The sequence below is a fragment of the Vidua macroura genome, chromosome 2 (assembly GCF_024509145.1).
Source record: "Vidua macroura isolate BioBank_ID:100142 chromosome 2, ASM2450914v1, whole genome shotgun sequence".
NCBI classification, from domain to species: domain Eukaryota; kingdom Metazoa; phylum Chordata; class Aves; order Passeriformes; family Viduidae; genus Vidua; species Vidua macroura.
Window position 1 is genome coordinate 27,497,302 of NC_071572.1, and position 24,675 is coordinate 27,521,976.

Genomic DNA, 24,675 nt, shown 5'->3' on the forward strand with positions numbered 1-24,675 from the left:
AAAGGAGCAATTGCATGTTATGCTGGGCAGTTCCACAAGCAAAGTGGAATTGCTCAGCATACATGCAATCAAACGCAGCAGAACTTCACTTGATGGTATTTTTTGTGTGTGATTCTGTGGGATGATGTGGTTTTTAAAGATGGTTCTCTCCCATTTTTGACTGACTGTCAGTAGGTTATGTGCAAGTTCATACCCAGACAACTCATGTGATGCTGAGGACAGACTTGCCCACTATGCTTGACCATAGAACAATGCAAGTACCAAAGGATGGAGAGTCAGCAGAAAGACCTAAAGGCTGGTGGGCAGCAGGCACCTCTTCATTCCTCTCACCATGGCCATGCTCCTGCCAAGCCTCACAGGAAGAGAAGCCTTACCCAGTCATGGCTCTGCAATGGTTAGTAGTGTAATGTAAAAATTGACTCTGTTGTCAAAATAGCACTGATCAAAGATAATCTATGTTTTATCTAAACATACTGAAACCACAAGAAACTAGAAAACTGGAGCTGGCCCATGCCTTGACTGGCATGCCCTCAAGTGACAGATAAGTTTTGGGAGCATTTTTCCTTCTCAGTCTTTTTGAAAATTGTGTCCAATGTTTTGATGGATGTGTACTGCTGAATAACACAAAGTGCAGTTCAGCATTCTAATCTTTGTTATTAATATCTGGATAAAAATTATATTCCATTAGCAAATTGGCCGGATACATTCAATTCCTTTTGCTTGCTATGAAATTCATTAGCTTGGCAAAAAAAAGTGACCTTTTCCATTTCGAAAGGAGTAAGTCAATTTTAGTGCTTCAGTCATAATAGTGGAAAACTCTAATTTGGAAGAATTAACAAGTGGCTAAATGCCATTATACATTGAAGGATGCCACTCAAATTTACTTCAAGTGTGTTTAGACTCTTAGAATGATGCACATTAGGACCAGGAGCAGCATGAGATGTAGGTCTGTGACCTGCAGGACCTGACCATCATTCCTGTTTCATCCACACAGTCTATTTTAGCACTACTTCTGCTTTTTGTCTACAATATGCCAATTATTTCAGAAATTCAATCATATGATAAAGAATTTGTTTCTAATTGCCATTGCACATCTACTCTATAGTATTACACACTCATATGTCTTTTAATTAATATATTTTTAATAATTAATATTGTGTATTTCCACTTCATTAGTGTATTTCCATCTAAAATAATTTCTCATTAATCTTTGTATATAATCTTATCACTCTTAGCTTCCAATACAAAGTGATTTTCTACCACCAGATATTTTGCAATGACATTTTGCACTAAGTACAAAATTGAAATATCAGCACTGTTTTCCTGTGCTTTGACTGTTTGAGGCAGAAATCTATTACCCACAGGACTAAACCTGCTAATTTTTAGGCACCATAAGAGTCTTTCTTTAACAGTTTCTGTCAGATTTCAAATGTTTACAGGATCATACAGTTTGAAGTAGGATTTCTTTCACTAAAAATACTAATGTGTGTTTTTCCACATTCATGTTAAATTCTTTAGGCCTGTATAACCTCACAAAATGGTCTTTTCAAATCCTTTTCCATCTTGAGAGCCATTCTATCGTCATTCCTCTACTCTGCATGAGAGGTTTCCACATCTTGCTTGCAGTTCTAGTTCTTCCATCTCATTACCCACATTTCCTGCATTAGACCACAAACAACTTCATTGTTTCCTTTTGACCTCACAGTGTTTCCTAAGTCAATTGAATATAGCCAACCTGATCAATTCTTTCATTCACAGAAATACTATTTTTTCTCCGTGCTCTCTACTACTTTATTCTCTAGCATAGCCTTCTATCTGACTACATCCTCATTTACATTGACTTTACCTTTTATTTATTAACACCAGTTGTTCATATAGACTATGTCTCTCTCAATCACAGCATGTCCCCTGCAACCTAGATGGATGTTTTTCTTTATCTGGTTTTCTAGTCTTGGTTGCTGAAGGTCAGTGCTCCAGACAGTAAAGTGCAAACTCACCCCTGGGAATTATGCTCTTTCTGGGAACTCTTCCTGAAGGTTAAAAGCCCCAGAGTCCCTAAGCAGAGTTTCCTAGGCAGGGTTTTGCTGTGGTTTTGGCCAGACCTGGCCTGCACGTGGCATTTTATCTATCATGTAGGGTGGCGAAACCATTCATTAATGTTTCCACTGCAACTATCAGCACAACATTACTTAAGGCTTTTTCTTCTTTTTTTTTTTTTTTGAATCTGTAGGATTATGGACTTGCTTTTTTTCTAAGTTGTAAGCTACAGGATATCAGGGGTCTTGTCTTAAAGCATGCTTCAGTGTTTCAAAGATGTGGGTGGGAATTAAACTACTAATTGCAAAAGAGACCAGAGCGTTACAGCCCCAGGGAAATGCCTACACTGTTCAACACTCCTTGAAAATCTCAGACTGTACTTGTTCCATAAAGGAACACCTCAGTGCCCTGGAAAACAAACCAGTGTGCCTTATTTTCCCCATCCATGAGTGGCCAGTATTGTTCATGTATTTTTTCAAAGCATTTGGGGGATAAATACTCTGTATATTTTGCACGTGCCATTATTTGGCAATGCCATTAACATTTGGAAAGCCACCCACTTTTATCTTTCCTGTGATGATCAAACTCTTAATAGGAGTATAAAAGTACAGATTTAGTTTTCAATCCACTCATTTTTTTATTTCTAAATAATTATATTTATAACATATTCAATGCCCAATATGACTTCGTGTCCCTCTACAAAGGGAAAAAGGTATCAGACCCATTCTCCAGTGGGTTCACACAGAAGTGGATCACAGCTGCAGTCCCTAGGTGTGGGAGTTCCTGATTCATGGTGCATTTTGTGCTCCTTATCAAACTCACAGCCCCTGTCCCAGTGTGGCACTCCCAAGTAAAAGGTCCTTGGCAAGGGGTCTGCAGGAGAGAATCCCGCTGGATGTAGATTATCCTGGAGCTCAGGGGCTTCTCTTCTTTGTGACTGCGAGAACAAGGGGCAGATTACTGAAATGAGAGCTCTATTTCCAACATTGAAGCCAGGTTTTGGGGTAGGGCTGTAGCCATTGTGACCACTCTGATTGCTGGAGTGAGCGCCAGATCCCTTTTTCCAGGACCACATCATCTCTGTGGGGCTGTGCTTGTGAGACAGAACCTCAGGTGATGCTGAGTGATAATAAAATAAATGTCTTTATTTTTAATAGATGGACAAAACAGACCCAAAACTAGACAGTGTTTTCCTGAAATGCATGGATGCCATTGAATACAATACAAATGAAGTTAAAACATATATATCTATATTATGCTTCCTATCTGCTTTGTTAAGTATAGTCTTAATATAGCATTTCTGACACAGACAAAAATATACTTTTTTTTTAACTACATCCACAAATACTGCCCTGATTAATAGCAGACTTACAATAACTTACTAACTGCACATGGAACTTGACCAATACACTTGAAGGGCAGAAGGAAAAATGAGTAACAGTTTTTTCCTATGATACTTCTATTTGAAATCCTAAATTCTTGTACTATATGAAAATAAAAGACTAAATCTGACTTTATTTGATTCACTTAATGTTTACATTCAGTTCAGGTTCACAAAAGTATGGTTTGTTTATAATACGTATACCATCCCATTTGGACAAGTAGAGATGAACTTGTTTGACATGTCAGCTATGTTATCAACCTTGATTTTATGAACACATCTCATGCAAAGGAGGGAAAAAAACCCTGTCAAATAAATGTTATTCACAAATGTTCAGAATATAAAAGTAAAATGTATGATTGTGTCATGAATATTTTATTTTAAAATTGTAGGCTCAGAAACAATAACCTCAGTGTCTGAAAATGAGCTGTTTGCTTCACTGATTATAAATCCAATTTACTGCACAGTACTACTGTCCACAAATTGCAAAAGGGGAGAAAGACTGATAATTCCTCTGAAAATAAAATCTGCTTAAAGAATCATATTCTGTTGGCATTTTACTTGTGGAAGTAACATAGTTTTTGTTTGCTTGTTTTGGTTTTTGTTTGGTTTTTTTTCCCCACAGCTATCAATCACAGATATGGCCTTTGGTTATATAAACAGCTCTGTACAAATTTAATGGTAGGACAGCTGAGCCAGCTGAGCTAAGGCAATAAAACCTATAAACAGACTTTGCATGGGGGTGTTTGGTTTGGCTTTTGTAGTCCATTTAAGCAGGAATACTGCATAAAATCACATCAATTAAAAAAATTTCTATAGGATAGAAAGTGCAAAATATTCTGATAATGTTGAAAGCATCTGGTTTGAAATTTTTGGACTAACACTTTTTTTTTCACCTACCTTTTTTTGAGCATTTTAAAACCATTTACATTTTTATGGCAACAATGGAATACAAAAGAAAAATATTTTTATTTTTCAATCAAAATTTCTTAAATTATTCCAGCTCAATCCTCTTCTCTTTTCTTTTTTTTTTTTTTTTTTCCCACAGCTGGGCATTTTGAAATAAATAATATCGAAATGTTGTTGTATTCAAAGCATTTGGTCACTATGCAGCATTTCATAGTGAAATTCTAGCAATTCCTGGACAAAACTGAGGTAAGAGAAAAGTTTTTAGGAAGGCCTACAGGTGACTGTAAAATGGAATCCTCTAACTTAATTTGGAACAGCAGTGTAAGGCATTGGCTATGTAAGCAGGTAAAACTGACTTGATATTTTCCCATAAGAAGGGATTCAGACTAGTGGATTTGTGCTGAAAATGCAGAATAATTCAGCAGTGCCTCTGTTCTTCCTCTCTTTTCTCTATAAAGTCTAATTCCTTATCTCCCTTCTGTGGTTCATGGGGGAATTAAGACTGCTAGGCTCCTGCTTGGTTTGTGATACTCAGCACCCTGAATTTCATTGGTGGCCCATTAACTCATCTGGCAGGAATTTTTAATTTCTTTGCTATATTGGCTCCTCTGAGTTTTTAGTGCAGATCCTGGTTTTGGTTCCCTCCACCCAGAGCACACTCCATATTGGTAAGCACAGTAGTACTGCAGGTCACAGTGCATATTCAGAAATGAGTTGCAATGTTATTTTTAAATGCAGTGTAAGGAGAAAAAGAACCCAAACATCTCTGAAATTAATTTTCTCTACATGCTAAACATATATGTTTGCTGTTAAGACTCCACAAAAGGAGCAAAACATATCTAAGGATTCAACCTTGTGAAAGCTTATGTCAACATTACATGCACAAATTGATGGCTTCTTCCTTTAGCAGCAAAACCTATTCTTACATCTCCTATCCTCCAGTATAACTCCTCATGCTGTGTTAAAAAAAGAAATTTCACTGGTGACCAGCAACAGGAGGATATATGGATTTCAACTGCACATTTTGCGTCATACATAGATTTTAAAAAGAATTATTGGAGCATAACTCTTAATTGTAGAGAAATGTAGCTACTAGAGCTCGCGCTGAGAAAGGCACATACCAATGGGGACAGACACAATCATCTTGGCCGTGGGCAAGTGGAAACAACATTGCGCGTTCCTGCTGGCCCAGGCAAAGTCAGCAGAGGCCTCATCTCCCCACTCTGCTGCTTCTGGCCAGCATTGCCATTTGTGAGCCACGTCTTGTCTGCACCTGGCCTCTGCTGCTGCTCTGCAGGCTCACTGTGATGGCCAGGAGGACAGGGATCAATGGAGGAGTCCGGCACTTAGTGGAAGACACCACTGTGCCTCTCACTATGTTTGTGGGTTCAGCATTCCTTTCAGTTCCTCTCCAAGCTGCTTTCAGAGGCAAACACTTAGAGATGTGGAAAGCTGTACAGCCAGCCTGGTTTTTTGAGAAATTTTTGAGGAAATGCGATTTTTCTATGGAAAATCTGGATTTTTCAGAGTAATTCCAGCATGACCAAGCCAAAAGACTTTTCGGCATCTTTAAGGATAGCTTTTTTTGTAAGTGAAAATTGAGCACTTTCTGCAAGGAAAACCCTCTCATCTCTCTTTTCAAGCCTTATTGATTCTCTTTATTTTTCAATACTTATTCCATTGGTGAAGTTGCTTGGTGTCAGATTGCTTTGCTTGTGTTCATTTTGATGATAAGTCAAGATAAGTCTTCTTCACCCAACACTGAAAAATTCTATTTAGTTTGAGTTTTTCTATAAGAGCCATTTTTCACAAGCTGAATTTCAACTCCGGTTATTGCTCTAAGAATTTTTGTGACATTCACTAACCACAGAAAGAGAACACCCATATTAACATATTTTGCTTAAGGTTGCCTTATATCAGCTATAACATAATTTTAAATTGGTGATTTAATTTTAACTTTTAAAAATTAATATATCATGTTTAGCACTCCTATAAGGAATTTATTACTATTTGTGCATTTTGCTGTCTCATATAAATAATAAGGTACAAGACTGTAGTATTTAAATTTCTTTATGAGGAAAAAAAATTACCAGACCAAAGCCCCAGGGAATTTCTCTATCTGTCTTTGCTCAAGCATCTAGCTCTTTAGTAATAAATCACTTATAGCTGTGGCAATATATTTTCACTTAATGCCAATAAAATGCTAAGTGATAATACTTCAGACTTACTGTATTATAATCTCGTCATATGATATCCTAGCTAAGAACTGTTGCACATTTTCTTCTACGTATATTTTAAATATTTTTTTAATGGTACAGTATATAGCTCTGGATGGAAAGAATGGGATTGAGCATATACTTTAGTAAACACTCTGTGATCTAATCCAACATATTAGATAATAGCAGAAAAGAGTTCCTCCCATGGGATGCTCCTGCTCCTAGAAACAACTTAAAGAATGTGCAGCGGCATTTTATTCCCAATTCTTGCTTTTCTTCTGATAAAATGCTTCTTACTATTCTTTGTAGAATATCCTGCTTCTCATTGTTTTGCCTGTGGCTACAAGATTTTTTAATTATCTTCAGTGTTGGATAGTTCTGGACTTGAATCAACGTAGTTGAAGGCTTCCTTGTTTGTGAAAGTTGAGCTCAAAGTTAGACTGTGTCGTGGATTCACAGGTGCAAGTTCATTTAATACAATATTGTCACTTTTTACAAGAGTCGCTTTGTCCATGTGTTCTCTACTGTATCTGGCAACAACAGCATCAAGAAAGTCCAGCTTCGGTGGCAAAGTCCCACTTTCAAATAAGTATTTGGCTAAGTAGGAGACTATGACATTAGTAAAGAAGGAGGTGAGCATAGCGAGTGTTTTAAATGGGAATCGCTGGATATAGAGATTGTTATCATCTTGATACCAGCCAGGGTAGAAGATCAAGGGCTGAAGGTAGAGGTACGGTTCTCCTCCGGTTATTCTGAGGACAAGGCCAAACAGGTATCCTGCAATGGCACCATAGGTGTTGGTTCCTTTAATAAATAACACACACAAGAGCTGGGGGAATATGATGATATAAATGAGGTCAGAGCTCAGGTACCAGAGGCCGTACACTGATGAAGCCACCAGTGCCATTGCTGTTGCTGATGCTCCAAACAGAAGAACAGTGATTCTTATGACCCACACAATTTCCCTGTCTGAAGCCTGCAAAAAAAAGGCAGTGTTAGGTGGTTTTTTCATGTGTGCACCTGTATGCCTACACTCATATACAGTCAATATAAAATACTGAATTGCAAAAAAAATCTTTGCATGATTCATTCAATAATAATTACAAACTAATAACTCTATCTAAATCTCAAGCTCAGAGAAAAAAACCCTAGGGATTATGGTTGCCATTCCCAAAGCCATTACTCTTTGAACATAGCAAAAAGCTTGATGATGAGTCAAAGGAAAAAAACCTGTCAGCATCAGAATTTCTTCTTCTCTGTTTCCTAAGAAAAACTCCAAGTCATTAGACCATTCTAATGACATCCAAATGATTTCACAATAAATGAAAGATTAGAAAAATGTCTCATTTTGTAAAGAATTTAAGTGGAACTTACACTTGTAGCAACACTATTTAGCTGTTTAGATAAATTGCAGTTCCATGAGAACTTTTGACAGCTGCCCTCCCCAAGCCAGCTTTTTCAATTTTGTCATCAGTCACAACCATAATTATTTTTATGATTTTCAGTTTGTTCAACATACTGTTAGCAATTAAATTCTTTTTCTAGCTATAGGCAGGAACATGAAAGAGGTGTTTCATTATGAAATTATAGTCTATGTATCACCTAGTGAAGGTCTCAGCTAAAATTTTCTCTAAAAGTAAAAACAAAAACATTGTCTCACATTTTGGCGGAAGGCAAGCTGGTAAATGTTCCGAGCAAACATAGAACTTGCTGATAAAATTGAGGAGTCAGCTGAGGACATCACAGCAGCAGATACGGCACCGAGGCCAAAGAACGAGATGTAGACCGGGCAAAGGTACTGCAGCACGATAGGTAAAATCATATCTGCTTCTTTTTTGCTCTTGGGGTCAGGGACACCGTATTCAGTCTGGTTCCAAGCTGCAATATGGACACCAGTACGTTATCAGTAACATTAGCAGTCACAGCACCTCTTGACTTCATGTGTAGCAAGCTATTCATATTACCACATTTTAATGCACATTCAATGAAAAAACTGTTACTAGGGCCAGACTGATGGCATTTCAGAGAGGCAGTGTCACCCTAGTTTCTGTTAGGCAGATTTGGTTCTGCTCGGCATTTTTCCTTATCTCTAAAATAAAAGTTAAATTGTTCATAAATATAGTTTTATTCAATAAAATAAGTCTGGGATCCAAGTTTTTTTGTGACATGTTTACTCTTTTGGATTACAAACGGGGCTAAAAGCAATGTAAACATTTCTAACAGAATATTTTTAGCAGTTTAACTACACAATCATTGTGATGGGGATCACTTTCACTATGACCAAAAAAACCTTGGCAAGGATATATTGGTCAAGGTAAGAAATTTCTGATAAATCAAAGAATCATTTAGGTTGGAAAACACCTTCACAACCATTGTGTTGAACCATTAGCCCAGCACTGCCAAGCCCATCAATAAACCACAACCCCAAGAGCCACATCTACACATATTTTAAACAGCTCCAAGGATGGAGAACCTACCACTTCCCTGGGTAGCCTGTTCCAGTTCTTTACAAAGCTTTTGATGAACATGGTTTTCCTAATATCCATTCTAAACCTCCCCCGCTGCAACTTGAGGCCATTTCTTCTTGTCCTGTTGCTTGTTATGTGGGAGATGCACCTTGCTACAGCCTCCTTTCAGGTAGTTGTAGAGAGCAAAATGTCTTCCCTCAATCTCTTTTTCTCCAGGCTAAATAACCACAGCTCCTGCAGCCATTCCCCATTATTATTACTGTAACAACCAAATAAAAGTACCAAAATCTAACACAAACATTGAATAGAAGTATTGTGTCTGTAAGTACCTAGAATGTACAAAATTATTTAATTTCATCCACTGTGGTAGGGGCAATTTCCTTTGGGAGAAACATTCTATAACATTATTTTTCTGTGTAGTCTTCTGTTGAAGGAGTCATGAATTGAAAAATGATGCCACCTGGTTATCTAACCTATATGTCACCTATATCTAACACAAGATTTATTTTCACACACTTGTTGCACAATTCATTTTACATTTATTGTACTGCTTATTTTTAATCATTTACCTGTAGATGCTCCAATTGCACCAATCAGTACTGCAGGAATAGCCATCACAATACAGCCAAAAGCAGCCAGGAATGACAGAACTTGAGCATATGTGGCAGAAGACGAGGAAAGAACTCTCTGGAAATATGCTTGCCATGGAATTCCTCCTAATGTCTGCAAACACAACAGCATGCTGTGACTGGGGGGAGTAGCTGAATCATTTTACTATCACCATATAGAGAACATGTACAAGGATCTCTTGAATGCTGAAAGCCATATTGCTACTTTTTAATTTATTTATTGAGTATCAGCCAGCCAGTAATAACTGCAACTTTCATTCTCACAAGCAATGTTAAATCTGTGTAAGTTGCTTAAACCCCATTCTTTTAGACAAGTTATTTTTTTATAAAATTAGCATCAACACTTTGCACTTTAATAGTATCTGTAATCCCCAAGTCTTTTGACTTGATAAAACTTTATGGAAAGTAGTATTTTCATATTTCATATTTGAAGAATTTGCCCTCCAGTACTCCTCTTCCACTAAAATTAGATTAGACTCTGACATGATATCAGAGCAAGATTTTATCTTCCTTTGTGAATGCGTGTAGTCATTTACAGAAGGTGAGACATTCTGTATACATTGAACTCAGGAATCTGAAAAATTATTCTCCCACTGCCTTAAGCAAATACAATACCAATAGAAATTGGTAGAAGACACAGGCAAAAAAAGGAGAAGTTTTGATTTATGGTGAAAACCATTCTCTTTTATTTGGATATGTAACTGAGGATCCTGATTTGACTTAAAATTATTTCTTCAAAATATGACACAAAAGAGTATTCCCAAAAGTTGAAAACTTGAGTGGTAACAATCCTGTCTTGAGAGCAGGATTTGAATACTTTCCACTAAGTAACCATATGTCTGTCTCTAAACAGCATGGAAAGAAAGCCAAGCAAATTTCATAACTTAGTTCTATAGACTAAATGAGGCAGAAGGCATTTGGACCAGAAAGTGTGTATACAGGTGTTTCCTATAGCTTCATGCACACATAGAGACTAAATTAATGTTTCACAGACAAGTCTGGTTTCAACTTGCTATTTATGACTGTTTTTCTTTGCTGCCTTGATAATAACGTTCTTTTATCAAAGCTTTCCAAGAATGTGTAAATTTCTTGAGCTATAATGAAATAGACAAGATGAAAAGAAAATGTGTCATAATTTGGCAATGTCAGAACTTTCCTTTGGTCAACAGCAGAAATGAAACCTTTGGGCTTACAGGAGAGAATACAGCCACTTGAGCTAATGTCATACTTTAGGTCTCTGAGAGAATGCTGAATAAAATAACATCTTTTAATAGACCAATTATAAAAAAACCCTGAAGATTTTTGGCTGAGAGGATTTTTTAAAAAGCCAGAAAATGTAATCCCAAAGTAAAACATGATAATAAAACCAGTGTAAATTTGCATAGGGACACTGAGAATGGAAAACGTTAGCATGTGTTTCTAGATCCTCTAATGGAAAGTATTTAATAACCACTGATCCCATGTGTAATACAGGTATTAAATAATGAAAGACCTTTCATTCTGGCATATGTGCATGCATGAATTTATCCATCCTGCCATCCATCTCTGCACAGTTTTTCTTCCCTTATACCTAAGGCATATTTAATCATTTGTATAATGTCTTTATTGCCTTCTGCAATATATGAATTCCTCTGCCAACAATGACATCAGTTAAGCATTAGCTGCACACTTTTATTTAATTTTAACATGTCAGCTCTTTCAGCCTGATGATATTTAAATTGCATTCCTGGCAAAGCTGGCTGATATGTCACTGAAATCATTCAAATGTGTAGAAATATCAAGCAGGAGTCAAGAGGGTAAAAGTTTTCAGTTTGATAGAAGCTCTTAACTAGACTCTATCACTTACAGCTGTCACAGTAACATGGTGTAAGTGCTTAAATGCTTCACTCCTTCATACAAATCACCACTTACCAGTAAAAAGAAATTGTCCAACCATGTGTAAATGTCAAGCGAGTTGATAGTTCCAAGCCAAGGTGCTTGGTACACCTGGTGCACAGCTGTGAGCCCAATGTCTGTTACTGCAGGATGGGACATGGCAAAGGGGACACTGATCCACTGTAACCAAAGAGAAACAATGTGCTCAGGTCTAAAGAAGATATTCTAAATCTGTGAAATTTAAATATTAACACTCATCTAGTTTTCTTATTCTTGCTTGTTTGAATAAGATTGAATACCAAATTATCAAGATGATTTGCAAAAAATCAGATTATGTGCAGGTGGAACATCTCTGAAATCCAGAGGGCTTGGTAGTGGATAGATCACATGTATCCTGGAGAGTGTGAGCAAAGAATTAATAAATGGAAACTGCAAAAGCAGAAGCAAAGACACAGTTATACCACTTTGTTCTAGTTTACCTAACCTCCTCATATATTGTTTACAGTCTTTCCTGGACCACCAGACATTAGAGGAAGGAGCAGAAAAACTTGGTGACACTGGGAGTAAAAACTGTTCCAGAGTCTGGAGGAGGAGCTGGGATAATTGAATCTGTGGTCTCCTCTGCTGTGACATCTACTGTAAGAGTGTCCCATCTGATCTAAACCTGCCTCCCTAGAGCATGACCATTTAGATACTGACTCTTCAGCCTCAGTGATGACGCTCTTGAGTTCATGAATATGAGTTCTTCGGCATTACATTATTGCTGTTTATTTCAAATGGGAAATTACAAAAAGAGCCCAATCTGAATTAAACAAAACACTATAAAGCTATAGATCTAATAATTTAGAAAACTTCTGTACAACCTTCATTTGCTTCCAAGCCCAAGAGACAGTATTTTCCCCACTGTTCAGATGAAGAACAAAGATATGAGGGCAGAAAGTCTGGAATAACTTTTCATTTGAGGTGGCCAGTTGGAACTTGGATTTGCTTTTTCAGGCTATTTAGTACCTTTTCCATTAAATCACTTAAAGGCCATAGTCCTCACAGTAAGAAGCCACAGAGTAAGCACACACAGAGAGCTGGTTAGTGACCACCTGTGTAAGCACTGGCTTTTCCCTAGAGCTGCACAAGAACTCTGTTGAAAGCAGAGAAAGAGCACTAGGCCCCCAAGATGCCCTTTGATTCCTTCATCTTGAGCCACTCCATTTATTTTAGCATATTACAGTTCTCTGCACGCCTGTGACTGTCTATTACTGCCATTGGCAAACAAAGCCAGCAGCTTCTTTGATTGCACCCTTGTGATCTGGACTCTGTCACACTGATGTTTTTCAATAGGGGGCTTAAAGAACAGCAGAAAATAAAAGGCTACCCACTAGCATATTGATAGCTGATGAGGGATAGTCACACTTCTACACTGAAACAGCCAAGACATCTGGCAAGACTTCCTGTATTACGGTCTCCAAGGGTGGTGGAGGGAAATGAGGGAAAAACCAAGAAGGTTAACTAAGTTAACAGGAGGTTAACTAAGCTGTGTAGGTGACAACCACAGAAAAGAGAAGCAGTAGAGTATCAATTCTGCAGGTCCAGTGACAGAATTTCTTTACCAGCAGCTTCCTATGTCTGATGCCTCCTTCCAGTGCCTGAGTCACAGTCCTACAGACAGATAGAGAAGGAGTCAGCACCAGTCCTATTCTGAGTTAGAAGTATACTCAAGAGGAAAATTGTAGTAGAGTAGTTCGACTGCCAGACTGGTTGGAAAAAAGCCAAAGCATCAGACCTCTTGGACAGCACTATTTCCAAAGTACAGGCTGTACATTGATGCAAATGCAGACTCTTTTAAAGTCAGTACTCTGTGAGTCTGACCGGTTAGCAATGCTGTGCCTGGTACACCCCAGGACACGCTTGGCCCTTCTAGCTGTTCAGGACAAAATCCTTTACAAAATAGGGTGAAAAAAGCCAAACTTACCAGTCCCAGGAAGATGCAGAAGAGCTGAACTACGTCAGTGTAGGCCACAGAATAAACTCCACCCACAAGTGTGTACATAGTGGCAATCAGGGCAGAAATAATGACTGAAATATTGACATTAATGTCAATGATCACACTTATAGTTGCACCTAAGGGGAAAACCAAAGCACTGTGTGTTAGTGTGTGTATCACAGCATGTCTGATGAGAATCCCACCTCTGTTAAGCTGCATATATCGGTTTTGGTCTGACACTTAGTAACAGCACTAATAATTCCTCCCCTCTATATTCTGCACACCCTTTCTGCACCTTTGAAGGGAAAAGAATTGCTCCTGCTGGTCTAAGTTTAGCATGTGTCATTTTGCAGGTTCTTAGGAAATGGAGGAGAGAAGTGTCCCAACAGCATTTCCTTACATTGCTCAAGGCCTGTAAGGACTGAACTCTCATGTTCTGTCTGTGAAAACCAACTATGCCCATCCCTGATTGCCACAGTCTTCAGAAGGATACTGAGAATGCTCCTGCAATGCTACCAGCCAGCTGCCACAGCACTTGCAGCATGCATGCCCTGAAGTCCCATGAAACTGTATCTCTCCAGTGTATTTTAAAGTTTCCTCACTTGGTTCTCTTCCAGCTAGTCTTCCTTGCACTGGACATTCCCAGGCTTCTCAGGGTCCTGGGATTCCTAAAAACTGATCTTACCAGCAAATAATTAAGCAGAAAAGGCACTGAATACCTCAGCTTTTTCCACATCTTTTACCACCAGGTGCCCCATTCCATTCAAAAGCAGTCCACATTTTCTCTTTTGTTAGAATGAACTACTCTTGAGCATGGAGGAGGTGATCCCTGAATATCAACCAGCTCTTCTGGACTCCTGGACTCCAGTCTCGCATGGAATTCTTCCAAGCAGAATGTTGGAGAAGCCCAGCTCTACTCTTCTGAAGTCTGTGGTTGCAGTTGTGATATTTGCCTTGTTCCCCCTTCTCAGGACCATGAGCTCCACCATCTCATGCATATTGCAGCCAAATTTGCCTTTGACCTTTATACCCCTGACTTGTTGTTCCTTGTGTGTAAGTAACGGGTTCAACAGAGCACCTCCCTACAACAGCTCCCTGATCATTTGTGTCAAGAAGTTCTTGCCAGTGCACTCAAGAAACATCTTGAATACCTTGTGTCCTCCTGCACTGCCCATCTGGTGCTATCAGAATGGTTATACACTTCTCTTAGATTGCAATCCCTTCAAGCGATTGCAATGTTTTAAGACCATGTTTAAAAAATCCCTCTCCTTCTAATTATGATGATTTCAATGAAGCATCTTGCAACTGCTTTTAGTGCTTGCAGTTATTGTAGATGGATATTCTGCAGCACATATTTGGAAGAGTTTTTGCCTTAGAAGACAACATGATATGTGATATATAAGAGCTTCTGGGAGCTGACAGATGTGGCTTTTGCTGTACAATGAGGCTTCAAAATGCATATGCTTAAGAATTACAAGCTCAGATCTCTTCCACAGCTTAAAGACCAGTGTTTCTCATTTACAACCCTTCCAAGCAAGGAGTATTGATGAAGAGCAAGTAGTGAAGAATACTGGGATTAAACATTCATCAGTGAGAATAGGTGTAAAAAAGGAACTAGATTACTCACAGAATAGTTAAAATCAAAATCTTCAATGACCTTTATAATCATTGACAGTCTTTAACTGTTGGCTGTTCTATAAATCTAGAAGGGTATTCACACCACTTGTGTTGAAATAAAAGAGAATGGCTTGTCCTTAATCAAAAATATTGCAAATACTCTGAGTGTTCTTCAAGTTATTCAACTCCTATCACCTCAGCATGCAGTTTTTTCTTAGTCTTTTAAGGATTTTGTGATGAAATTGTGGTAAACAAGCTCCCCATTGCTTTGCAGTTCATCATAGCGCAGTTGGAGAGTACCTTCAAAGTTTATTTTTGTTTAAAATAGCTTATGCTAGAAGGCATTTTACCACATGTGGGTGCATTATTAGTATGATTAGTTGGCAAAAGTCAATTACTGGTGCTTCAATTCAAGGGCTTTCTCTATTCTTAAAGGGGTTGCTAAATTCAGGCCTGAAATATAATTAAAAACCCTGGAAGCTGATTTTTTTCAGGACTGGATGAGTAGTTGAGTGATTTTCTATTGAGTCATAGTTTCCCTAATTCTCCAAATACTTTCTTGAGTATTTTCTTCATTTTGTCAAGAAGAAAGCCATTTAGAATTGAAGAATTTTTCAATTTATTGATCAGTGTCTGGTTTACTTCTACTGTTTGTGTTGTGGAATGGTCTGTATATGTAGATCTCCTATATGCAAAGGATTATTTTATTTGGATGCATTGTAAATGCTGTTACACGTCATTAAGGGAAATTTTGACTGGCTTCTCTCATCTCAGAATCTAAAAGAAAAGCTGGTTCAGATTTGACACAAAAGGGTTACTTGCAATCACTTATGTTACCCTCACTATTAACAGAAATTTGTTCCTAAATCCTTTCATGCTCTTTGAAGTTATCTTTAAGATAACTTAAAGGTATGTGAAAATGAATAGATGCGGCGTTCTCTCCTACAAATAGATAGTTTGCACGTCTTTCCCTTATCAAAATAATAAAGGGTTAGCATTACCAGACTTATTTGCTAGTTAGCATGGGTCTTAGAAATGTCACAGTCCGAATCACTTGGTTTAAACAGCCACATTTTGAAGCCAGAATTTTAATGCATTTCTGATATTCTTAATAATTTCTACCTGTAATAAATTAATATTTATACTGCTTATTCCTTACCTAAGGCAGAGAAGATGGCAGCAGCCCAAAACATTTCTCCCATTAAAGCTGGAATAAACAGTAGTCCTCCCATCCTTTTTCCATAGAGCTGCTGAAAGGGGTCCAGCATTGTCACATAGCCTTTGGATCGCATGGGTTTTGCAAAAAAAAGGCCACCTACAAAGAAAAAGCTGCGTAAGACACCAGCTGCAGTTTAGAAATGCATTACCATTAAGGGATAAAACATTCATTGACAGTTAAGGGTACAAAAATGTCACCAGTACTATTTGTCGGTTTGTTTGTTTGTAAGTAAAATATCCTCTGGAAACTCTTACATATGTCTACAGAATTACTTAAACACACACACTCCATTAGTATCTATAGTCTTATGATTTAAAATAAGGCTTTTTCTTATTTTTTCTGGCTCAGTTTATGTAATCTCCCATTATGGATACTGTCAGAGTTATGTCTAATTTTGGATCAGCCTAAGAGAATGGCTTTTCTACCTGATCCTGAGGATTCTTAGACCAGAATCCACCATAAAGTTTCACACAGTCCTACTCTAAAAGTAAAACCATCTGAGATTCCTGAATTGGAAATAGAATTTCACATGTGGTTTAGTGCACACACAGCAAATCTGATTATTTCAGGACAATTCAGATTTATTATGTATGTTTGAAACAACTTTAGTACACCTGCAGGACAGGTCAGAGGGGGTTGTGGGGGTCATTCTGAGTTCTGCTGGTGTCAGATTCCATGAATATTTGTCATATGGTTATTTCACTTATGTATGTTCAGGATTTTTGATATATCACTATTCCACTCTGCCTGGCTGGTATATGGGCTGGATATGTACATAAATGTGCAAAGGCCTCCCCTCCTCAAATTCTTTCTGTCTTGGGGGAAAAAAGGGACCTTTCTGAGGAAACTTAGAGGGCCTTGTATGGAAACCTATGTAGCTGAGATCTGCACATGACTATAACCAAGTCACCATGGTAAAACTGCTGTATAAGATATAATAACAGAGTGGAAACCCTGTCAGTTCCCAATAACATATACTGTATGGCATTTGGCAAACTTTAATTAGGTTCCTCATGATAAGATGGGTCATTTATTCATTGTATTGTGCAGAAGATTTTCCAAATTTCTATGTATTGCCTTTTATAGCTCATATTTCTTCATTTCATCAAATTCCCTGAACAGAAGGCACTGGGTAACACACTGTCATCCCAATTTATAGTGCTTATGTGAATCCTCTGTTTAGGCAGGTAGATGCAGAAACCCTTCAGCTTTTTTTTCTTTTTTTTTTTTTTTTTGTGATTCTTGGTTTGGTACTGGATCCTTTTCCTATTCTACTTGTTATGCCATCATTGCAAAAGAAAACTGAAGAAGGAAAAACATAATCTATTAGGATGCTCAAACACCTGTCAAAGGAAATAGGAGGTATTGAAAGTTTTAAAACTAAATTGCTTCAAAAAATAAGGAGAATAAAATTGTATGGAGAACAAACAGGAAGATTACATCAGTCTTAAATACTTCCTGTCTGAAGCAGTAATATTTCTCACAGCCTTGTATTTATAATTTTGATCATGTATTTTTTTAAGAAGGATAAAGAATTCCTCCCCTCAAGCCTTCATGTGCAGATCATGCCTAGAGAAATTCCTCTCTCCATATATCTCTCCGTGCTCCACAGAGAGATATACGGTTACACATATGGACTGCTTTTCTCTGCAGTGGTCATCATAATTTTCAGGAAAACAAGTCTGAGTATCTATAAACAGCTGAAAACAAGCAGAGAGGCTAACTCTTCTGGACTATTGTTAATTTGTGTCAATTCTGCAGAGGCTGAGAGCCAGGAGGATGCTTGTGGCTCCAATCCTAACAGCCCATTAATGACACCGATGGATTGTGACCCTAATGACCTCATAGTGACACCAACTCATCTCCAGGCAGACATCCACTGTGGTATTCACATGTCCTCTGAACAGAGAGAGACTTAGCTTTCTCAGGATTTCTCCTGAGAGAAACTGTGAGAGAAGCAGAGAAAAGAGAATCAAAACAATTCTTATCTCACTTGCTGCTGCTGTGTTTGTGCACATGTGGAATGTGTTCTAGAGATTGTTTACCCAAGGTGATTTCTTAATTGGATACTGGTCATGGAGTTTTGGATTGATTGACCAATTAGGTCACAGCTGTGTCAGGACTCTCGGCAGAGAGAGTCACAGGTTTTCTAGCTAGTTAGTTAGTAGTTATATAGTGTAATATAGTTTTAGTATAATATAGTATAATAAAGTAATTAATTAGTGTTATATAGTGTAATATAGTTTTAGTATAATATAGTATAATAAAGTAATTAATTAGCCTTCTGATATCATGGAGTTCTGTGCATCATTCTTCCCGCGTTGGGAATCCCAGCACCGATAATCCACAATTACTGTTTTCCTTACAGCAGATACAGCTGTTCTCAGGGATGGCAACCACTGCCAGAACTGGACCTGGCCTGCATCTACAGTGGAGGAAGCTTCTGCCTGGGAAGTGAGGATAACTAGGACAGGCGATTGGAAAGCATTTTCAAGGAGAAAAAAGAAAGAGGAAGGAAAACATGTTGTATAGGAAGAAATAAAATGTGAAAGAGGATCTGGATAAGCAACCAAAGAAACAAAGGGACAGATTAGGTAGGAGGACCCTCAGAATAGACTGAGAGGTCAAGTAATATTAGAAAAGTGAGTATATCCGGCCCTTTAAGGAAATATGAAAAACACAGTATCTTTTTTTCCCGTTACAACATGCTTTTTAAACAATTGCATCATTATTGCAGCATTAAAACTTGTAATGCTGTCTGTATTTTACACTCTGACCCTGCATATATCAGGATTCTGCATTTGCATTCTGACATGTGATTTAGAGTTTTGTACTACATTTAAGAGGTTGCATGTTTCGGTTTGAAGGAAATAATTTCCAGTCTGAGGAAATACGTGCTACGTACTTCCTACACAAAATCAGAAGTTACCTAGATTCTTGGTGGAGATCTATAAAGTACAAGCACTTTCCTAACCCAAAAGGGTATTTGTCAAATTCTAAGATTTATAGGTGTACTGATACCTGGGCACCTGGGTCATGTTCCAGATCATATAGGCAATTAAAGAGAACTTAATATATAAAACTTGGTATTGACAATTTAAACACATCGCCCCCCCCCTACGTCTGCCCCCCCCCCCCAAAATAATATGGTGGTAATAATCAGATCGGTCTTGGCAAGCAATTTAGGAGACTTGAGAAATCAAACTATTTATAGAGATTTTTTTTTTTGTTTTGTTTTTTCAATAGCCAAATGTACCAGAAGAAGGGATCCAGTTTACCTCAGCAACCTTTTATCAGCCCCTACTTCTTTATTTCAAAGAATAAACCTGACATCAGAACTCTTTAAAATGAGGGATTATTAGTTTTAGCATTTGCTTACCTAAAACCAGGCTAAGGGAATATCCAATAGGAGCCTGAGCCCAAGCTAGACCATAGTCTGGGACATACACAGCTTCTGCTGTCCCATTGATGTAACCTCCTCCAACCCATGTGGCTGAAAAGGAAGAGATGGAAAAGTCTTTAATATCCACAAAGAAAGAAAAGCTTGCACACTGTATAATAAAATAGTCATTATGATATGGTTATTTTTTATTTTCTGAACAATACAAGTGCCAAACATGGCATCCTTTTATTAAAGGCAGCCCTAATTTGAATTTACAGCCTAAGCATATGAAAAAAGAAGTCAAATGGCCTGAGGCAATCATCAAAGTGTCTAAGTCTCTTTATAATCAGTGAAGATGTGAAGGTTCAGTCCCCCACTAATTTATGATTACTATTTTGTTTGTGTTAGTACCAATGAAGGAGAGGTATAAGAGGGAGTCTGAAGAAAAACATTTAAATTAGGCAAAAGTTTAATGAACACATTATTTACCAGGACCTTCATGAAAAAAAAGCCTTTTAAATTTTAAATTGTTGCTACATAAAGCATACTAATAAACTCTAAGTTCTCAAAATATTTCTATATAGAGTTGTGATGCTTTTTTTGTTGCCATATAAGTTCTAAAATTTAATTCATTTATTTTATGCTTCCTTGAGCCATATTCAATAAAGGATATGTGCTATCTCCAATATTTCTGATTTTATCTCTCTCTCCAAAAAGCAGTATTTTTAATATACCAATCTCTGATGCTTAATGAGTTGATTCTCTGCCTTTAAGAAAAGTTTCTACATTTGAGAATTTGCGATCAACAGTATATATGAGAGAAAAACTCCAACAGAGAAATGTGTTGTGATTACATCTGCAAAAATATTTCATAACAAATCAAGTAATAAAGTTCATCCCTTCCTGTTTGCAGATTCCATGCAAAATTTTTTTTTATTATCTCTAATGTATAATGAGCAAGTTTTAGAAATCCAAGTTTGCAGTTTGAACAAGGGCAGACATACCATTAGAAGTCCTAGATTTTTGTAATGATGTTTTGATTTATGTCAGAAGCCTTTACTTTTTCATGTAAGAGTGGTTAGGGTTTCTGTGTAAAAAGTCACAATAGTTTGAAATGTATTTTCCTTAAACATTCCTCAGAATTTTCTCATCACCCACCGTCGTACAAGCAAACTCAATTTTGTGTTTAAGACAAACAATTGGAGAGAAAAACAAATTAAGAAAATTTAATAAAATTCCTTAAGAAATTTCATTAAGAGCTAAATAACTACTATTTTCCGCTTGACTGTGATATCTCTCAAGTACTACTAGAGGGTATTTTGCTGAATTACCTTATGGCTTTAGAATCAAAGATCTCCAGCAACTAGAGAATTACAATTGTCCCCCTTTCAGCAATTTGAAGCACAGGAATGAACCATTTTGTTGCTGGAAATGGTATAATGGACTTTTATGAGGTGTGTCCATGCAGAGAAAGACTGCAACAAAAGAAATGACCCAAGGAGACCTGTTACAAGTAGACTTTTGGTTATCAAGAGCTATTGTGTACTTCAGAGATAAGGGGTGAGTGATGCCGATATGAGGCCACATGGGGAAGATGGATTAAGGCTGATTCTTAATGAGAAGAGCAAGGATACGTAATCTACATAAAAAGATGTCAAACATTTGGGATTTTGTGACTCTTTACAGTGTGAATTAAGATAGAAGGGAGTGTGATACTTTGTTTACCAGAGTTCTAGAATTATGGAATTGTTTGGATTGAAAGGGACCTTAAAATCTTCTATTTATAACCCCTCTGTGATGGGCAGGGATGCCACCTACTAGACCAGATTGCTCAAAGCCCTGTCAAACCTGTCCTTAAACATTTCCAGGGATGGGGCAACCGCAACATCTCTGGGCAACCTGTTCCAGTGCATCACCATCGTCACAGTAAAGAATTTCTTCCTAATATATAATCTAAACCTACCCTTCAATTCCCTACCTCTATGTCTCATCACTACATGCCCTGATCCCCATCTTTTCTATAAACCCCCTTCAAGTACTGTAAGGCTGCTATCAGGTCTACACAGATCTTTCTCCTCTCCAGGCTCAACAACCCCAACTCTCTCAGCCTGTCCCAGAGATCAGTGTTGGGCCCAGTCCTGTTTAATATCTTTACTGATTACCTGGATGAGGGTAATCATTGGCACATTAACAAATTTGCAGGTAACACGAAGTTGGGTCAGAGTGTTGATCGGCAGGAGTGTAAGATATGGACAGGCTGGAGAGATGGGCTGAGGCCAACTGCATGAGGTTCCACAAGACCAAGTGCTGAGTCTTAGGCTTTGGTCACAACAACCCCAGGCAGTGCTACAGGCTGGGGACAGAGTGTCTGGAAAACAGTCCAACACAAAAGGACCTGGGGGTGCTGGTCAACAGCAGATGAACATGAGCAGATATGTGCCCAGGTGGCCAAGAAGGCCAGTGGTAGCCTGGCTTGCATCTTCAATAGTGCAGCCAGCAGGACCAGGAAAGACATCATCCCCTTGTACTTGGCATCTCTAGTGCTGTGCCCCGTTCTGGGCCCCTCACTTTAAAAAGGACATTGCTGCTGAAGTATGTCCAGCAAAGGGTGACAAGGGTCATGAAAGGTCTAGAAAAGATGTCTGATGAGGAACAACTGAGGCAGCTGGGTATACTTAGTCTTGAGAAGTGTAGGACCTCATCACTCTCTACAACCGCCTGATAGAAGGATGTAGTGATGTGGGGTCAGTCTCTTCTACCATGCCTGCAGTAAAAGGACAAGAGGAAATGGTCTTAAGCTGAGACAGGTGAGATTCAGATTAGATGTTAGAAAAGCAATTTTGACTGTTAGGGTGGTCAGGCATTGGAATATCTTTCCCAAGGAGGTGATGGAGTTACCACGCCTGGACATGTTTACGAGGTGTCTGGGTCTGGCACTGGGCGATGTGGTTTAGTGGTTTAGGGGCTACCAGTGGTAGTGCTGTCTTGACAGTTGGACTCGATGATCCTGAAGGTCTCTTCCAATCCTGATGATTCTACAATTCTGTGATTCTAAATTTTTCTCAACAGGGCTGCTCTTAATCCACTTTTCACCTACCCTGTATCCATGTTCGGGCTTGCCCAGATCCAGGTGTAGGATCTTACACTTGGCCTCTTTCACTGGCCCAGGTACCTTTGAATGGGATCCCTTCCCTCTAGAGTATCAACCACAGCACTCATCTTGGTGTCATCTGCAACCTCGCTTGAGGGTGCCCTCAATCCCATTGTCCACGGCCCCGATAAAGCTGTTGAATAGTACTGGTCCTGACGTGGACCCCTGAGGGACATCACTCTCTACGGAAAAATCCGTGACTACCTGGGATGTGTGTTGCCTATTGTGCCTCAAGCAGCATAATCTTATGGAATAAGAACCTGTATACAATATCAAAAAGTAAATATTTAGGAAGGGAAGCTTATTTGTCTCTTTCCCCAGAAAATGCATAAGCATGAATTCTACGTTAACTATGCACTTGGTTACAGGTGGGAATAATATCCCATAGTCAAGGGCAAATTTCCAGCATTGCTACAGCTGTGGTGAAGGAGGCTTCCAGCTCCAGCACTGACTTGCCAAGGGTTGCTACAGAGGTGTCAGGTGTTCCCCAAGGGGCACTTGGATGCCATGCCTAGCTCACTTATTTTCTTCTGGGGGAGATCAAGTCAATTCCCTTCTGTGTGATGTTATAGGGGTCATTACCTTCCACTGTCTGCCCTGCAGACAGATATTGCTGTGTAAGGTGGCATGAAGGATTTAGCCCTTATTTTTAATTTTATTTCTTGATTTCTGGATTGGCGTTTGAAAAATTGCTGCTAACCAATTTTTCTGTGCACATGACTGTCCTGGAACACCTGTCAAGGACCACAGAGCTCTAGGAGGTGTTTTATGTCTTTTTCTGAGGGAGTGAATGGATAGTCAGCACGTACACTGACACAGGTAAATACATTAGAAATGAAATAAAGGGATAAGATAGGATGGGATTTCAACCTTAGATATTAATTTTCTGATCCTCATTTGCTAAGCCACAATTTAAAGTTAGTTTAATACCATTATTTTTGGTGAAATTCTTTTTGTTTTTACCTAAATCAGCCAAAAGGAATACAATATTTAATAATCTATGGAAGCATTCATGTGGTAATCTATTTTAATCTTCTCTTTGCCTGCTGTCTGAAGAACAAAAAAATGCAGCAACATCCATTTAAAACATGCACTGTAAAAAATGATCAGACAAATACTGAGGGTAAGGAGTGCAATTTTTCTTCTAGTTCCTGTGAGACACACAGAAGTTGATCTCTGAGTTCCTGATATATAGTGACATATACTAGGAAACCAAATTTTTTGGCACTTCTTCAGGAAGAATTCCTTGTCTGAGCACTCAAATTATTTAATAAACTCATCAAGTTCTGTAAAATGAAAATTCTGATCCAAGGATTAGAATAAAATAGAATTGTGTAATTTTTTTTTCATGTGAAAGGGTTATGTAGCTCTAACCAACTAAAATGCAAAAATTACATCAATAGATTATTAACTTTTGGGTCATGTTTTTGAGCATTTCGTTATGTAATCTCAACTATTTCCTTTGAGGTTTAAACTCAATCACTAAAATCAAATTAAATTCAATTTTGTTGCAAATATCACTTAAAAATCATTCACAAAAATAAGGAATGCTAGTATTTAATGCAACATTTTATCTATAATTATATAAAAATTACACACAGATTTAATGTGTCTACTATGGTACAATGTTATTTCATTTTAATATAAGCTGCTGTGATTCATCCACAATTCAACCTTTTCACTCTTTCTGTTTTCTTATTTGCAGACACACTCAACCTTCAACAGGCTTTGTGTTCAGCATTTCAGTAGCTGGTTGATACAGCTTTTTCTTCTTCAGGATCATAGAATATCCAAAAATATCCACAGCTGTTAT

General features: G+C 38.1%; 1 protein-coding gene and 1 long non-coding RNA gene across 5 annotated transcripts in view; one reads left to right on the top strand and one right to left on the bottom strand.

Annotated features, from left to right (window-relative positions):
- Window positions 1–3,161: 3,161 nt before the first annotated feature.
- SLC5A7 (solute carrier family 5 member 7) overlaps window positions 3,162–24,675 on the bottom strand; it is a 48,894-nt gene continuing 27,380 nt past the window's right edge. For all 4 annotated transcript variants that reach the window (XM_053971804.1, XM_053971802.1, XM_053971803.1 and 1 more), the window contains 7 exons: window positions 19,709–19,822; window positions 16,270–16,425; window positions 13,482–13,630; window positions 11,552–11,695; window positions 9,581–9,734; window positions 8,204–8,421; window positions 3,162–7,519 (listed from right to left, as the gene is read on the bottom strand). In XM_053971804.1, coding sequence (XP_053827779.1) covers window positions 6,896–7,519; window positions 8,204–8,421; window positions 9,581–9,734; window positions 11,552–11,695; window positions 13,482–13,630; window positions 16,270–16,425; window positions 19,709–19,822 — 1,559 coding nt within the window. In that variant the 3' untranslated portion in view covers window positions 3,162–6,895. The remainder of the gene's footprint in view (window positions 7,520–8,203; window positions 8,422–9,580; window positions 9,735–11,551; window positions 11,696–13,481; window positions 13,631–16,269; window positions 16,426–19,708; window positions 19,823–24,675) is intronic.
- LOC128804217 (uncharacterized) lies at window positions 18,247–19,621 on the top strand. The gene is made up of 3 exons (XR_008435974.1): window positions 18,247–18,379; window positions 18,698–18,923; window positions 19,576–19,621. It is a non-coding gene; the product is annotated as an uncharacterized LOC128804217 (long non-coding RNA).